General features: G+C 55.0%; 1 protein-coding gene and 1 pseudogene across 5 annotated transcripts; both read right to left on the reverse strand.

Annotated features, from left to right (window-relative positions):
* Positions 1–1,084: 1,084 nt before the first annotated feature.
* FNDC5 (fibronectin type III domain containing 5) lies at positions 1,085–11,328 on the reverse strand. Of its 4 annotated transcripts, none has more exons than XM_086334894.1 (6): positions 11,150–11,328; positions 7,297–7,412; positions 6,354–6,552; positions 5,711–5,800; positions 3,499–3,632; positions 1,085–2,617 (listed from the first exon to the last, which is right to left on the reverse strand). In XM_086334894.1, exons 3-6 carry the CDS (start codon positions 6,535–6,537, stop codon positions 2,579–2,581), a joined length of 447 nt encoding a protein of 148 aa, XP_086191020.1. In that variant the 5' UTR covers positions 6,538–6,552; positions 7,297–7,412; positions 11,150–11,328; the 3' UTR covers positions 1,085–2,578. The 4 variants fall into 4 exon arrangements, with proteins under 4 accessions (XP_086191020.1, XP_086191023.1, XP_086191011.1 ...); XM_086334897.1 differs by lacking the exon at positions 11,150–11,328 and adding an exon at positions 10,926–11,049; XM_086334885.1 differs by lacking the exon at positions 11,150–11,328 and adding an exon at positions 8,982–9,291 and having other exon boundaries at positions 1,085–3,154.
* Positions 11,329–12,215: 887 nt separating this feature from the next.
* Positions 12,216–12,993, reverse strand: LOC147377630 (large ribosomal subunit protein eL22 pseudogene; annotated as a pseudogene). Its single transcript, XR_015139894.1, has one exon. The product of XR_015139894.1 is annotated as a large ribosomal subunit protein eL22 pseudogene (transcript).
* Between the last annotated feature and the right edge of the window lie 4,266 nt (positions 12,994–17,259).

Genomic DNA, 17,259 nt, shown 5'->3' on the forward strand with positions numbered 1-17,259 from the left:
AGGGGTCTCAGTCTCAGGAGGCTTGCCTGGGCCCTTCCCAAGCTGTGGGGAATCTGTAGATCGAAGTGAGGGCTGAAGAAAGGGGACAGCCCAAGTCACAGTGGTCGGGTTCCACTGCGCAACTCCAGTTAACTGGAGACCAGCTCAATTGTTGGGGAACTTGGGAGTTTAGGGAGATGACTACAGGGAATGGAACTGAGTTAGGAGTGTGGTTTGCGCCACTCCCCTCAAGCCCTAAGATGATGTGCTTCAGGCACTGACAAGGTGAAGACTGCAAGCGGCACTCCCAGGACCCCACGGATAGCCGTCTATACCCGATGCCAGCCTGGACATTCTCCATCCTCTGGCACTGGACAGGCTCAGAGGGCCTGGGAAGTACCTCTTTGAGGTCTGGCTTGGAGTTCTGTGTGCTAATCAATTTCCCACTTTCTTACCCAGACTCCAAGACCTGCTTCCCTCTGCTCTCAAAACCTTCCAGAATAGCCTACTCTAAGCCCCACTCACTTGATGTTTTCTAAGCTCCTCCCTGCTCTAGACAGAAATGTTCAAGGTGCCCCATTTACTGGTCTGCTCATTGGCTAATGGCATCATTACTCTACCTTCCAGCCTGCTGTGGGATCAGAATGATGTTCCTTTAACAGCCTTAACAGCATGCTGTGAATTCTGAGCTGCAGCAGCCAGCAGCTCCTGCAGTTCTTCCTGACTTCCTCCTCATGCTGGGAGAAGCAGGGCTGTGTGCATTCCTTTGGCCAGGGAAAGCACCAACCCCATCCAGAGGGGAAAACCCTTTGTTTTAAAAACTGAGCTCCAGCCTGCATACCTATGTGATGAGGCAGCCCAACCTCGGTTGGGGTGGTGGGGGGAGGGGCTCAGTCATAGGATAGAGCAGCTATTTTCTCCTCCTACACGTGCACCCCCATCTGTTAGAGATTTCCCTTCCAACTCCAGCTTGGCTGGCAGGCTTGTCCCTAAAGAAGCTGCAGGCCAAAACGGAGAACTGCCTCCCTCCTCCACACATCCTGACTTGCTGCCAACTGCCAGAAAAAGAGGGCAACATTTGGGCATTTACCAGAAGACGAGGATGTGCCTTTTCATTTGTCTTTTTATTTTACATTTAAAAAGTGGTTATTGCTCTAACTGGATCAGAGGTAAGGACCTCTGCCCTAAGGAGCCTTGGCCTTGCAGCCCCATTCAGCAGGGATGGAAGTCACAAGACAATGAGTAGAGCCTCATGCCCTCCCATGAGGAAGCCCTTAGTGTTGTCGACATCTGCCTTTTACCCTGTGTCTCCTCCCTCCCTGTGCTCCACACTTGGGCAAAGCAGAGGGGCGGCTGCCCCAGCCATGAGAGCTCTTGTAGACCGGAAGGAAGGGGTGGTCAGGGGTAATGGCTTTCAGCTCTCTAGCTTGGGGGCCATTGCTCTTATCGTTCAGTTCCACAGGTATGCACTGGGCGCCTATGGTGTGCCAGGCTTGTGCCAAGCGCGGTCTCCCACACGCTCGTCCTCAGTCACCGATGGAAGACGCAGAGGTCCGTCTCTTCCCACGCAGGCACTCCGCAGCCGTAACTTGTCAGTCCCAGGGAAGGCTCTGCCCTCCCTTAGCAAGCACCATTTGTGTTTTAAACCAGAAAGAGGCAGTGGAGGGAGGGACCCATCACCTCACACCACTCAGGCTCTAGGGAAGGACATGAGGACCCTGGGGAGCTTTCACAGAACCCTGGATGAGATGGCAAGATATGGAGACCCCAGAGGCTGGGACTGCTGACTGTCCATGGTGAATGGCTTGGGCCTGCCTTCCAGCAGAGTCCAACCCGGAGGGGGTGATGAGCAGCCCCCAGGGTATCCCATGTGGACGTATCTTTTCAGTTGTGCAAGCCAGCACTGTTGCAACTCCAAGAGATTTTTTTTCTAAAGAAATGGAGCCCATACCTTCAAAGGTCTCTTTCCCATTCTGTCTTCTTCAGACCCCAGACTGATGATCTTACAGTCAAAAACAAGGGTCAAAGAAGGTAGAAGATACAGGCCACTAGTCGGGGAATCCCTCTGCCCTCTGGAGTGAAGCCCTTCAATTGTGTTTTCCAAAAGAAACAGAACAGAAAACATCTTACACACTCGCAAAGTTGTGCATCGCACCACAAACAAGTCCTTGATGGCTGGATCCAGCGAAGGCTTGATGGCAGCCAGGACTCTGCCCGGCAGGCAGCCCCACAGCTTCCCTGAAAGACACAGCTTCTGTCAGTCCAGTTGCGTGTCAGCTCCCAGGAGCTTTGTGCATTTTCTCAGAGAGGAGGCCAGTCCAGGAGAGGCGAGGAGGCAGAAAGAAGGCTGTGTCTCATGCAGCTTTGCCTTTTCCAGAATGGGGTCAGGCCTTTTAGTTTGGTGGCTTGTTTTATTTTTTGCAGAGTTGGGGTCTGTAGTTTAGCCTTCGTCATCAGACCAGGATGGGAGTCCAGAGGGAGACTGCAGCTAGCGGGGCCTCCCCATCTCCAACCTCGGCAGTCCCCTCTCTCCCTGAGCCCATGGACCCAGGGACCAGCAGAGAAGAAAAATAAAATCCTTCTTCCTGCAGACAGGCAGTCACGCTTCGATGATGTTCACCGAGGGCTTGTTTGGAAACTGGGAGGGAAGAAATGAGAGAAGCGGCCAGGGCTGAATTGAACAGAGTTCTTGCAAGGTTTGGAAACAGGGAGAAGACGCCAGAAGGAAGGGAGCAGCAGGGTTGCAGCCTAAAAGCCAGGCTCTTGTCTCAGGTGGAAGGCAAGCAGGAGCCTCGCCTGGGTGCCTGGTCTCTGCCTTCTCACGCCCAGCCTCCGGCCTCACTGAGCTGAATGGCCAGGATGGGCCCCAGCAGAGCCGCCCCGCCGGCCGGTTCTCTCACCTCCTGCAGATATGCCTCTTGAGCATAGCCTCAGCCACTGACATTGCTGAGGTGCCTCTGGAGATGGGGGTTAGTAAGAGGCTTCAGGAAAGTGCCAGATAGAAGCCGAGAGAGAGGACAGGAAGCCAGAGGGTGTAAGGAGACGGAGAGGGGAGGAAATGTGGAGAGGGCCAGATGTTTGTTGGACAACCATCGTCAGAACCATGAGATTCTCTCCCATTCTCTACGTCTTCCTTCTGAGCTGCCCAGAGCAAGCACTGAAAGGGTTTTCATATCTGTTTTACAGGAGAGGAAACGAAGGTACAAAGAGGTGAAGCACCTGCCCAAGGTCACACAGCAGAGCAGGAGCAGAAGGAGCCCAGAACCCCGACTCTCGTCATCCCGCGTCAACCAGGAACTCTGCCCCCCCTATTTGCTGCACTCTGGTTAAACCCCTCCTGGCCCCTGGCACTCTGCAAAAGGAGAGGGTCCAAAATCAATCTGCAGCTTGCCCTGGGTCACACGGGCAGTGGCCAAGCTGGGCTCTGTCCTGCGGCAGCCACGCCAGGCCCCGAGCTGACGCCTCGGTAGCCCAGGGACTACCAGGGAGCCAGCCCCAGGGTTCAGACCTTGCCCTCACCTTGCTACGGAGAAGCCCCCCGCCTTGGTGCTCTGGTGTGCTGGTTTCTGACGCACTCTTGGTTTTTTCCTTGTTGTTGTTGGGTTCGTTGTCCTTGATGATGTCATACTGGCGGCAGAAGAGGGCGATGACACCTGCAGGGGACAAGGGGGAGGAGTCAGAGGCCAGAGCCCCAGTCCCTGCCCCTCCGCCTCATTCCCCCTAGACCCGGCTGAGCTCTCCTGCGGTGGCCTCTCACCCGCTCCGTTGCAGGAGGCTGCCTCTGGCTCCCATGTCCACCTGTCCCTAGCCCCGAAACCCCTTCACCTCACCGGCCTTCCCACAACACCCTTCTGACGCTGTCTCCTCCCTTCCCTTTTCTAAACCTCAGAGGGCTCCCCTTTCCTTTAGAGCAAAGAACAATGAGAGTATCCATCTAGCACGTGCCAGGGCCTGACAGTCCACCTCGCTGAGCCCTCACAGCTCTCGGGGGGCACCAGTTATTACCCTCCCCAGGTTACCAAGGAGGACCTGAGGCAGAGCTCAGATAACTCACTCACCGTCACAGGGTCCAGCTGGGGGGTGCACTCCGGGGCCTGCACTCTCCTAAATGTTTAACGCTGTTAAACTAATACTTTTTCAGTTTTTGAAAGGCCATTAGTGTAATATTAAGGCAACCACTTCCAACTCTCATAGAGGCCTTCCCTATTTTCACCTCTATACTTGATTTACAGTGCTTTTTATTTTTCTCTTTTGGCATGGCTTGCGGGATCTTAGTTCCTTGACCAGGGACTGAACCCAGGTCACAGCAGTGAAAGCTCAAAATCCTAACCATTAGGCAACCAGGGAACTCTAATAGAGTGCTATTTCTTGGTCTGTTTGAGAGATTATCTGTTGATGTCCCCTCCATGGGAGACAAAGCCCACCAACCCCCCTCAACTTCCTCCCCCATCATTCTAGCAGAATTACACCACAATTTGGGGTTAATTCATTATTTTATATTGTTTCAATTATGTGAATACTATCTGTGCCAAGTCTAATAGCACGCCACATAAGCAAAGCTCCCCTTTTGTACAATCCTTTGCTTTTCCTTTCTCTTTCAAGCGTCTGCTTCTCTTTGCATCTATAGAACATATTTTTCCATATGCCTCAACAACCGCGGATGCCCTCTCAACCATGGATGTTAATATAACTTTGACATGGTATTTAATTCCTTCAAAAAGACTTCAGTCCACAGCCTCACCATCCTTTCCTTCTCACTCTCTACCTTTTCTCTAGGGTCACAGCTGCACTGAGCCAGACTGAGCTTAATTCATTTCTTACACACGCTATGCCCCAAACACCGTTTCTTTTTTGGCTGCTTGGTGAACTCCTACTCATCCTTCAAAACACAATCCCCATTTACCTCCTCTCTGGGTTTTTCTTGATTTCTACTCCAAGCCCCAGAATGAAGTCCCTGTCCTCTGCTCCCATGCCTGATGCTCTGACCGCACTCATCACGTCAAGTTATAGTTAAATATCGGCCTGGCATCGCCCAGGCTGAGATCCTTACAAGCACCTGACTCTTCTTGGTCCCAGCTGTAGCACTTCTCTCTGGAATGGAGTGGCTGTTCAGTAAATTCTGGTTAGGTTGAGGGGTCTCTGTCCTCAGGGAGCTCACAGACAAGTGGGAAAAGAGAGAGGGAGGAGCCCAACTAACTTAGCTAGGAAGAGCTACATTCAGAGAGGAGCACCACAGTGTGCCATGGGAGCCTGGAAGCAGGAGAAACATTCTAATGCACGGATTGGGAGGCTTCATGCAGGCGGTCTCAGAGCTGTGTCTAGACAGATGAGTGGGATAAGAGGGGGCCCAAGCCTGAGGTGCTCCGACGGAGAGGCTGCTGTAGCCATGGCTGCTTTGAGGGCGAGGGAGGACAAGCACTCACAGAATCCTATTGGGTTGGCCAAAAAGTTCGTTCAGGGTTTTCTGTATAACGTTCTGGGAAAAACCAAATGAACCTTTTGGCCAACCCCACCCAGGCAGCTACTGAATTGTTTTTTTTTTTTGGTGAGGGGTGAGTTACAGAAAGGATCAGATCTGGCCCACCAGAGCAGAACTTAGGTTCCTAAATCCTCCTCTCTCACTGTCTCTAAGCCCCTCGTCCTTCATTTCCATGAGAAAAGGGTCTGGTCAGGGTCCCCCATTTCCCCCTCCCACCAGGTGAAGTGAAGGGGAGCTCGGGGCCCGACTCACCGGCCCACATGAACAGGACCACGACGATGATCAGCACCTCGCCCGTCCGCAGCTGTTGGTTCCTCCCCATCTCCTTCATGGTCACCTCATCTGCATGGAGAGAGATGCTAGGTCACTAGGTCTGGGACTCCCTGCCCCTCCAATAGCCACCCATTGAGGGCCAAGCCCCAATTTAAGTGCTATTTCTCAGTTCAGTCGCTCAGTCGTGTCTGATTCTTTGCAACTCCATGGACTGCAGCACACCAGGCTCCCTGTCCATCACCAACTCCCCAGAGTTTACTCAAACTCATGCCATTGAGTCGGTGATGCCATCCAACCACCTCATCCTCTGTTGTCCCCTTCTCCTCCTGCCTTCAATCTCTCCTGGCATCAGGGCTTATTTCTACTTGTGCCCAAAAAGAGATTCGAGAACATACTGATGGCTACTTAGGGGGCAGTAACTGGACTTAAAGCTGCGAGTTTGAGTCCCATTGTTTGGGGGACCTGAGTGGACCTCCCTCTCTCAGGGGGCTGTCTGACTAGGTGGCAGGGCCCTGAGGAGGGATGGGGGGCGGGTTTTGTGCTTTCTGTCAGCCATGCACCCTTCCAGTCTGGACCACCCCTCCCCACACCCCATCCCGTGCTGATGGTGGCCTGGGCCTGCCTTTGTTCTTCGAGGCCATCTTCTCAGCCTCGCGCGGCGTCTTGAAGAGCACGGGCTCGCTGGCGGGACTCTGACCCTGGATGGATATGGCCTGCACGTGCACGATGTACTCCGTGTCCTCCTCCAGGTCCCAGAGCGCGCACGAGCGGGTGGTGGTGTTCACCTCCTGGATGAAGCGCAGCATCCGCACGTCCTTCTTCTGCCGAGAGCAAAGCCGGGCCCCAGGTTTCAGTGCCCAGGCCACCATGCCACATCTGCCCACCTCTCCAGCAGTGATGAGGCTTCACCCTGGCTACCATGCTAAACCCCCTACAGCCACAATCTGACTCAAGCATCCCATCACCTCTGCAGGTAGGTATCCACCTCTCCATTTTACAGGCCAGGAGATAGGCTCAGAGAGGTTTCAGAAGCTGTCCAAGGACATTTATCTTGAGAGAACTGGTGGTGGTGGTTGTTTTGTTTAGTTACTAAATCATGCCCGGCTCTTTGTGACCCCATGGACTGTGGCCCGCCGGGCTCCTCTGTCCATGGGATTTCCCAGACAAGAATACTGGAGTGGGTTGCCATTTCCTTCTCCAGGGGTTCTCCTGACCCAGGGATGGAACCCGAGTCGCCTGCACTGGCAGGTGGATTGTTTACCACTCAGCCACGAGGGAAACCCAAGAGAACTGGTGTGTTAGTTGCTCAGTCGTGTCCAACTCTTTGCGACCCCATGGACTGGAACCAGGTCCTAAACTCACGTCTGTTTACGATCAAAATCCTGCCCCTAATTCCTAGGTTCCAACCATAGATTTCCCTTCTGGGGCCTCTTTTCCCAGCCCCCTATGCAGCTTTCTGCCCATCTCTCTTGCTCCTTGTTCCTCTGTCTTTCTGCTTCCCTCCTCTCCCAACCATCACTTGTATCTGGATGTGTTCTTCCCTCCCAGGGCCCCTTGAGGGTTACCTGCTGAGAGATGGCAAATCCGATGACAACCTCGTCCTCCAAGACATCCCAGCTTACCACCGCAGAGTTGGCCTTGAGGTGCCTGACGGTGACGTTCACTGGGGCCGAGGGGCTGTCTGGGGGTGGGGAGGCATCTGAGTCTGAGCACCCCTGCTGTGAGGTGCAGATCCACCGTCTCATAAGTATGAAAGGCGAACCTGAGGTGGCTATGTGGTGACAAGGAAGAAATCCAGGCCTCTGGTGGGACTGGCACCCGGGGTGGTCTCAGTTTCTTAGGGGCTGAAGAGCCAGGCCTGAGAAGCCCCAGGCTCCTTGAATCTAGGGCAGAGGCCCGTGCTGGCCACAACTGGCCCCACTAGAGTCCAACTAAAATTGATGAGCCTGGGCCAGGGCCAGGGCTCATGGAGGGTCAGTGGGAGGTGGGGAGTGGGGTGGAGGACAGGCACGGAGGACACATAGGTGGCCAGGGTTGCAGGAGCTGAAGGTGAGTCTGGTGAAAGCGGTTAGAAGGCCTCCCAGTCCAGGGCTCTTGCTACAAACAGCACTGTCAAGTGAGTGACCTTGAGGGAAGGAGAAAGACCCAGAGGTCGAGAAGAGTCTAGCTGGGCGAGCCCTGGGATGGGACTGAGGCTTGAGAGAGGAAGCCCCAGGATTGTGGAGGGCCAGGCAGGAGAAGCCCAGGGAAGGGCCTTCTCCAGACCCTACCAACCCCAGGAAGCAGGTGGGGAGGCAGCAGAGGAAGACGGGGTCACTGAGAGCAGAGCCCCTACAGGAGAGTCAAGGGAACAGGGTAGGGCCTTTTGGAAGTGGGGACAGAACAAAGAGGACCAGAGGAAATGAGAGTGAGGGGGATGGTGGGGGTTAGAGAAGCAAAAACCTTCCAAGAGAGGGGCAGCAGAATCACTGAAGCTTCTGTATCCCCCAGGGGCAGGCGCTGAAAGGGGAAGAAGACCTAAGCCTAGAGCCGCCCCCCTTGCCCCGTAGGCATGGGGCCTGGGGACACAAAGCCAGACGTGGAGTCCAAGAGAGACAGAGATACACAGACAGGGGCAGCAGACACTGCACCCAAGAAGAGGCAAGGGGGTACGGGGGACAGACACAGGGCAGGAGCAGGGAGACAGCACTGGTCCAGGGAGGGGGGCAGGAAGGGATACTAGCAAGGCGGCAGCAGCCAGAAGGGACTGGCACAGGGCATCAGGAGAGGCAGAGTGCCCGGGAGGCCAGGCCCCAGGGGGAAACCAGCCTCCAGGCTCGGGGTCCACCCCCCCACCTCCCGGTGCCCTAGGGTGCCAATCCTCTCCCCACTCTCCCCCGCAGGACCCAGGCCACTCCGACCTGCAGAGTTGGCCTGCAAGGCTTTGGGGACAGGGAGAGAGGCCTGAGGTGCGGGGACCGTGTCCTCAGCTGCTCCCTGGGCCACAGAAAGGAGCCAGGGCTCCTGAAGGAAAGGCCTGGGGTCAGGGCAACAGAGGAGGGGGCTGGGGATCCCAAGACCCTAGATCCCAGAGCCAGGGGTGGCGGGAGGGGGTCTGAGAGCTGGAGGTCGGGTCGGGGGTCAAGTAGGCAGGAAAGGGGCTGGAGGTGCGGCAAAGGGGGATCAGTGAGCGGGCCAGACACGGGGTCCCCAGGGAGCCCGGAAGGGACCGGAGGACGCCCACCCGCGCCCCCGCCCGGGGCCCCCTTACCCGCCTGCACCAGCGCGAGGCAGACGCAGCCCAGCCACAGGCGGAGCGCGGCGCGGGGCGGGCCGGGGTGCATGGCGGCGGCTCCGGCCGGCCGGCCCGGGGCGGCGCAGGCGGACGCGGCTCCGGCGCCCGGCGGCCGCTCGCGCTGGCGCTCCGGCCCGCCGCCCGCCCGGTCCGGCCGCCCCGCGCCGCCCCGCGCCGCCTGCATGTCGGCTTCGCGGACAGCGACTCCCGCACGGCGGCGGCGGCGGCGGCGGCGACCGCGTCCACGTCGGGCGCCCAGGGGGGCGGGGCGCCCCCGCTGCGGGGAGAGGCGCGGGGGCGGGGTGAGGGCCGGAGGGCGCCCCCCAGCCACCCCCACCCCGAGGGCCCCGACCCGGCCCGCGCGGCTGCGCCAGCTGGCGCTCCCACCCTCTCGCCTGTGCCCGAGCCCGAGCCGGGCTCTAGGCGCCCCGCCGTGCTGAGTGAGCCCCGGCCTCGCAGCGCCTGTGCCCGCCGCGCGCAGCCCTGACCCGGCCGCCACCGCTGCCCTTTGTCGGCGGGGAGAGGGAGGGCGAGTGCCACGGAGACTCTCCTCTGTGCCCCCTCGCCTGGGGGTCCCCACCCTCAGTCTGCCCCTGCCCCAGAACAAGCAGGCTTTGCAGATTGGGGCAGGAGGGAGCAGCGGGGAGCAATCCCAGTAGGGATGGGGGTGACTCTATAGAGTGCTCAGTAGGTGCTAGGGTGCTCAGTGTTTACCCTGAGGCTGGGAAGAGGGAGAGTGAGGGCCAGGGCCTGAGACCCCAGGCCAGTCCTTCCCCTTCTTGGGCCTCCGTTTTTCTCTCCACAGTGAGCATCCCCGAGGTGCCAGATGCACGAGAGGGCCTGCAGCCCTGTCAGGGCCCGCTCTGCTATCCCCATTTTGCACAGGAGCCAGCAGCTTGGACTTGCCCAAGGATCCACAGCAGAGCCAGGATGGGAATACAGGCCCATCTGACTCCCCATCCTGTGCCTGACTGGACTGTCTCCCCACTTGGGATCCCTGAGATCCTAGAACTGCCTGCGCCAGCTTCTCCCCAGAGAGAGAACAATCTGGAACAATCTCTTCTCAACAGCAGGGATGAGGGAGGAGTTGTTCCAGCAACCCCCTGACCCCCGCCCTTCAGGCCCTGGTTGAATGCAGTGAATGAGCTAATGACTCTAAAGGGCAGCCACAGTTCAGAAAGGGCTTGAGTACCCCTCCATCATCACCCTGGGGACATCCATATGCCTACCACTGCCTGCCTCGGCCCACACATCCTTCGGTCTCATCCACTCTTCTGATCTTGGAGTGGCAGAGAAACGCCCTCACGCTGCACCCACCACCCTCTCCCTAATAATGAGAGCATCTCTGGAGCACCAGACTCCTGGGAAAGCCCCCCCACCCCCCACCCTGTGTCACTCTTCACGCTGAGTCCCAGTCAGAGAAACAAGGCTGAGTAGCGAAGAACAGACCAGGGCCTTAGGGCCCCTGACAGGGAGGGACCAGCCTTCTCTCTCAATGAGCCCCCTCCCCCATTGTTTGAAATCCCACCATGAGCATCCCTTTGGGTCTTAAAAGCCTTCTGGTCTTCAGAAGCCCCTGGAAGACCTAATTCTTTTTGAAAAGGGGACACCTTGCAAAGTTATCCCACAACACATTCAGGATTCCCCCTGCCTCTGTCTCTCTGAACCTGAGGTTCAGAGAGGAGAAGAGCTTGGTGCAGATTCACAGAGCCAAGTCCAGAGCAGCAATAGAGCCCTCATCTCCTAATGCCCATCCTACAACTCCCTGTACTGCCCCCAAGTCTCTATTTGGTCACCTTGGAAGGGCTGAGATGGGAGGGGGCTCAAGGGTTCTGGCTGAGCACCAGCCCCTCAGTACCCCCAGGCCTGCTCTGCTTGGCTAGCTGACACCCCCGCCCCTCTGTTTACTCAACTACATACCTTATCCTGGGGTGAGCTTCAGCTGGGATCTCCACCTGTTTGGGATAGGAGCCGGGAACCAGAGCGCCTCGCCCTTCCTCTCCTTTCCCTCTTCTCTCTCTTTTTTCTCTCTCTCCCCTTTCTTCTTTCTCTTTCTCTCTCCCTGGCAGCTGCTTTCAGCCCAACCCCGCCCAGCCCCGCCCCACCAGCTGCAGCTTGGCCCCTTAGGGACCCTCCTCACCCACCAGGCAGGAAAAGAAAACCCGGGGCCTGCAGGAGCAACTGGAGTCTCCTCAGGCCTCATCGCAGGAGCCAGCAGGAAGGAGAGGGGTCAGTTAGAGGTCACAGAGTCCACGCCTGTCCCTGCTGGGGACAAGAGGAGGGAGGGACGGGGTCCTGGTGGGGTCCGGAGTCCAGTCCAGCGAAGGGGAAAAGGGAGTCTCCGCGCCACCTGCTGGCCGCGTCGGGTATAACCCCCAGGTAGATGTAGGGCATTGGGAGGCGGGAGATGGCTGTGTTTGAGGGTTTGAGAAGACGGGGAAGCGTGGCTGGAGGATGGACCGGGCATGAAAGTTACAGGATTTGAAGAATTGTGGCTGCGGGCATGCTGCCTTCCCGGGTTCCATGATGCGTGGGGTGCTTGGGCATTACCTCAGTTCTGGGGAAAGTCCTGATGCCTGAAGCGTGGCAACCAGTGGAAGCTGGGTCTGGGGTGGGAAGAGCTGGGAGGATTTAGAAGCCCCCTGGGTGATCTTGGGAGAGAGCTGTCAGGGCTAGTTCCTTTATGTGCACCATCCGTACACTCTCTCTTAGCACAGGGCTAAGAGCAGCAGACAATCAATAAGGGCGTGTTGCATGTAAAAACTTGTTCTTCTATCATTTATTTATTGAGACTTATGTCCCAGGCTCTGTGCAACATTCTGGAAATGCAGCAGTGGAAGAATGAATGAATGCGTGAGTGGGGGTGTGGGTGGGAGGGGGAGGGGTGTACCTCTGTCCCCCAAAACTGCACAGATCTCCATTTGGAGGAGGACTGCACAGAAACCTCCTGGGGGGCTGACTGATCACTTACACATTGGCACACCTGGTGAGGTCATGAGCACTTGGGTCTTCCTGAGTGTCGAGTTCTCCAGCGTTCCAGTGCCTAACCCAGGCTGCAGACGTTTAGGATGGAAAGTCTCCTCTTTGCCACCTAGAATGGTCATGGCCCTGTCTAGGGTGCCTCATGGGTACACACACTTCAAATCACAGGAAGAATTAGGAGAAGGACAGGAGATTGCTTTGGGGGTAATCAAGCACCTACCCAGAACTTGGCTTTTTGTCCATCTTATTTATTTATTTTGGTTCCTGAGTTTTATTCAAGAACCCATACAAAATATTCCAGATAACTGAGTTTGGAGGGCTTTAAAATTGTATCTATTTATTTATGGCTGTGCTGGGTCTTTGTTGCTGCGTGGGCTTTTCTCTAGTTGTGGTGCGTGGGGGCTACTCTCTGGTTGCTGCGTGGACTTCTCATTGAGGTGCCTTCTTTTGTTGCATGGGCTGCTTTTGGAGTATGGGCTCTAGGTGCGTGGGCTTCAGTAGTTGCTCCGAGGCATGTGAGACCTTCTGGGACCAGGGGTTGAACTCATATCCCCTGCATTGGAAGGTGGATTCTTTACCACTGAGCCACCAAGAAAGCCCCTCCCCCCAAGATAACTGAGTTTTCATCCTCCTCTTCCTCCTTTTCTTCATCTTGGTTAATCTGGAAGTAGTTCAATTGGTAACTTTCTTTGCTGTTAGCAACTCCATGCAACCAATCACATGGATTATTCTTCTTCAAATATTTTTTTGGTGAGATATTTCAAATACCTTTGGAAAAAGGCACCACAGAAGTTGCAGTAATTTTGCTTACTCTTCTTTTGATTGTCACTGACCCTTCCCCAAGATTCCCAGTTTTTCCTTTCACTTTGTCTCTTGAAGTAACTGCTCAAAACTGGCAGCATCCATGAGTCCGTCTTCTCAGGATGGGTACAGTCAAGAGGAAACTTCAGGACCTGCTTCTTTTTTTCTTGCCCACCTTCACCACAAGCTTTTTCACAGGCACCATGGTGGCTGCAGAGGCAGAAAGGCTGTCCATGTTACTTTGAGTCTTAGACTGATAAGTGTTATTAGCTGCTGTTCCAGATCAGGAAATTGAGGCTCAGAGAGGTGTGAGGACTCACTCTGGGTTGCACAGCCAGTAAATTATGGAGCCATGGCTCAAATTCAGTGATATGGCTTCCAGTTCAGGGCTTGATCTGGTCTGCCTATATCCTTCCTTCAGCTCTGGGGGCTCCTCAAGGGTCCTGGGCCCAGGTCCCACCAGCGAATATACATTTTCATTCCCTAGAGGGCTTGAGGAGGCTGGTTGCTCACAGAGGCAGTTGCTAAGCTAAGTATGCCAAGACCATACTGGGAAAGGGACCCCCCACTGACCCAACAGTTTCTATGTGCCGGTGCATTACACACACTCTAGAAGCTTCTCCTGAGTCCTCACCACCCTGAGACGTTGGGAATGTTATACTCATTTACGGATGTAGAAACTGAGTCTTAAAGAGAGGAGGTAGCTTGCCATGGGTCATACAGCTGGGAGACAATGGTCTGGCCTGTCTAATCACCCAAAGTCCCCATCGCAGCAATGATGAGGCCAACCCAGCTTAATGTTTCTTGAATGTTTGCACCAGGACAGCCTGGGGCTGGGTGCCAAAGACATCATGATGAACCAGATTGGTCCAAGTTCTTGAGGAACACCTTAAAGAGACAGACACTCTTAAAAGACAAAGGACTGCCTTCTGGACCAAGCGGGACCACAGATCTATAGGAGCCAGGAGAGAGTACTAACGTAAAAGGATGGAATTCCCTGGTGGTCCAGTGGTTAGGACTCAGTGCTTCCATCACAAGAGGTATGGGTTCGATCCCCGGTTGGGAAACTAAGATCCCACAGCCTCACAGCAAAGCCAAAAACAAATAAAACTTAAAAGGAAAGCAGGGAGGGCATCTTAATTAGTACTGACAGTCAGGTGGGAATTAGTCAAATGAGGGGAAAGAGGCAGAGGGGAAAAAGGAAACATTGGCCCTGAGGCCATAGCGTCTACATGGAGGGGAAACACGGAGGCAGAGTAGGGCAGCAGGGAGGGGTCGCTATAAGCTCTGGGCTGTGACAGTGGGAGCAGGAAAAACAGGATTGGTGTGAAAGACTGCTCTGAGCTTGCAAGAGAAGTCGGGGCTGGGGAGGGCTTTCTGCATTCAACAAGCATATATTGTGCACCTATTAAGTGCCAGGTTCCTTGCTAGGTCCTGAGGACACAGCTGTGAAGGGGATGACAACGTCCCTGCCCCCATGAATCTCATGTTCCAGTGGGAGAGACAGGCAATAAACAAGTGAGATAATGACTTAAGAGTCCTTTAGACTCTCAGCAAGGAGATCAAACCAGTCAATCCTTAAGAAAATCAACCCTGAATATTCATTGGAAGGACTGATACTGAAGCTGAAGCTCCAATACTTTGACCACCTGATTGACAAACCAACTCAATGGAAAAGACCCTGATGCTGGGAAAGATTGAAGGCAGGAGGAGAAGGGGACGACAGAGGATGAGATGGTTGGATGGCATCACCAACTCGATGGTCATGAGTTTGAGCAAGCTCCAGGAGTTGATGATGGACAGGGAAGCCTGGCGTGCTGCAGTCCTTGGGGTCGCAAAGAGTCGGACACGACTTGGCGACTGAACGACAATACCAGTGACTAACTAAAATACCTTCAGAGACTCACACGGCTGTAGCAAAAATGGGGGAACATGATTTAGAGTGGGAAAATGGGTGGGAAAATGTTGCAAAGTGTGGTCTGAGACTGTGACATCTGAGCTAAGAAGGAAAAAGCAGGCAGGTACAACAGACATGACAGGTTTGGCACCATCAGAAAACTCACAGAAGCCAACGGGACTGGGGCTTCGTGAGGAGGAAGGAGGACATGCAGGTGGCTAGAAGCAGTAGCACAGGGACCAGGGGTGTGGAACAGAGCTTAGATTTATCCTGCCTGCAGTGGAAAGCTTCTAGAAGAAATGTGATGTGATCTGATTGACATTTTTAAAGTGTTACTTTCTCATGTGACGGACAGGTCCTCGCCCTGCTGAACATTCAGGTCTCTGCCTGACAGACGGTGCGAGGACCAAATCACCGTGGGATGGTGATTTTTAAATCGTCTGGTACTGCTTTGCCTTAGATTTGGATGAGGCCATGTAGTGGTTGGACTTCCCTGATGGCTCAGCGGGTAAAGAATTCCCCTGCAATGTAGGAGACACAGGAGACGCGAGTCTGATCCCTGAGTCAGGAAGATCCCCTGGAGGAGGGCATGGCAACCCACTCTAGCATGATTGCCTGGGAAATCCCACAGATAGAGGAGCCTGGCAGACAACAGTCCAAAAGTTCGTAAAGAGTCAGACATAGTGACTAAGTGTGTGCGCACATGCGCGCACGCGCACACACACACACACACACACACATGCAGTAGTGGGTACAGCAGCAAGCTTTGATGTTGGAGCTCTGAGTCTTCATCCTGGCTGGGCCCCTGGCTAACTCTGTAGCTTTCAGGGGGTATTTAAGGGGGTATTTAACCTGAGCCTGTCCTTTAAGATAGGAGAGTGGTGCTTCCCTCCGGGTCCCTGCATGAGGAAGGCACGAGGCATGCCGACAGCAGGCATAGCAGGGCTTGTCTCTGGTTGGGTTGTAAATCCTAGAAGGCAGGACCAAGACAGTGTTCCTCATGGTCACGCTGGGATGGAGCAGAAGCTCATGTGTGCGTCTGAAACCATCTTCCTCGGTGGCCCCCGGGAGGTTTACCTTAATTATCATTGTTCTTTCAGCTGTGGGTCCTGCTCATGGCTCCGGAGAGGTAGGTCCCGGGGCTTCCACCAATCACCCACTCCTGGGAGTTCTTCATAAGCCCCACTTACTGCTTTTAAAATTGTGTGACCAGCTCACCCACGTAGGAAATGATCCTGAAGTCCACCATCATACAGTCACTGCCCTGTGAGGAAGCAGGGAAGCTGTTGCAGTCGCCAAGCCATCATGATGGGTCTCAGATGGGTCTTGGCAAGGGACAAGGAGAGGAGCTGATGGAGGATTTGGGGACACTCCTTGTAGGAGAAGCTGATGGATGCGATCTGATGAGTGAGGAGAGAGGAGATGGAGAGGGAACGGGACGGGGGCAGCTTGTCAAAGTCTGGATTCTAAGCCGAAACATCTGGCTGGGTGTTGCTGGGCCAGTTACTCTGCCGCTCTGAGCCTCAAATGCCTCCTCTTGAAAAGAAAGGTAATATCCACACCGCAGAACACTGGAAGAGATAGTGGGGGGTGGGGAGAAGAGATAAAGAAGAGGGAAGACCGGGTTGAGCGGGGAGGGACAAGGGGGAAAGGGAGGAGTTGGAGGAGAAGTCTGAGTGAAGGCCTTCGAATTGGGTAAAAGAGACCTCTTCTTTTAAAAAGATTCCTTCAGTTCTTCAGAGTCCACAAAGGAACTGACTCCCATCTGACAGTGCTCAGAGAGGTTGAGAATCTTGCCCAGCGTCACACAGCCAGTCAGTATCATCTTCGTGCCTTAAATTACCTCAAACCCTGGATCCCAGATTTGCCTTTGGAGACAGATTCTCAGCTTACAAGCCACAGTCACTGAAATCCCCGAGGACTAGTGGGGCTGGAGGCTCTGTTTTAGGGGTTCCAGATGTGGCAGGGGGTGGGAAGCAAAGGCTGCAGGAATAAAACTCCTTCCCCGTCAGGGAGGGGTGGAAGGGTGAGAGCCTGAGAATAAGATAGCTCTCAGCCCCCTGACTGGCTGGGTGACCTCAGGTATCACCATCTAAAGTGAGGATCTAGGTTCAAGAGCCCACTCACCTCCCACATCTCAGGGTCTCCCTCAGCCTGGAAAAAAAAAAAAAAAAGCGACTCTGCAGAAGTAGGGCATGGCCAGCAGAGGGTGCCAGCCAGGGCCACAGGGAAGCCAGTGTTGGCCCAGAATAGGAATAGCTCTGGGGACCCAGAGCCCCAGCTGGGAAGGCCGCCCTGCCTCCTGCTTTGCTCCTCTGCCCGGGTGCCAAGAGGCCAGCTCGCAGACTCCAGCCAAGCAGAACCTGAACCTTGCTGTCGTACCTCTCTGAGGAACCTCAGTTTCCTCCTTTGTAAATGGGCCTAATAATAGTGCCTGCCTCACAGGATTCAGTGATGATCAACCACATAAGGGCTGAATACACAGGAGCTGCTATTTTTATTAACAGTGGTGGCAGTCTTATTGTACCTTAAAGTGACTGACACAAAGGGTATCCAGTCATTGGTGCTATGACG

Source organism: Bos grunniens, chromosome 2 (assembly GCF_055505025.1).
Source record: "Bos grunniens cultivar Pamir isolate PY7600 chromosome 2, Bosgru_T2T1.0, whole genome shotgun sequence".
Lineage (NCBI taxonomy): Eukaryota > Metazoa > Chordata > Mammalia > Artiodactyla > Bovidae > Bos > Bos grunniens.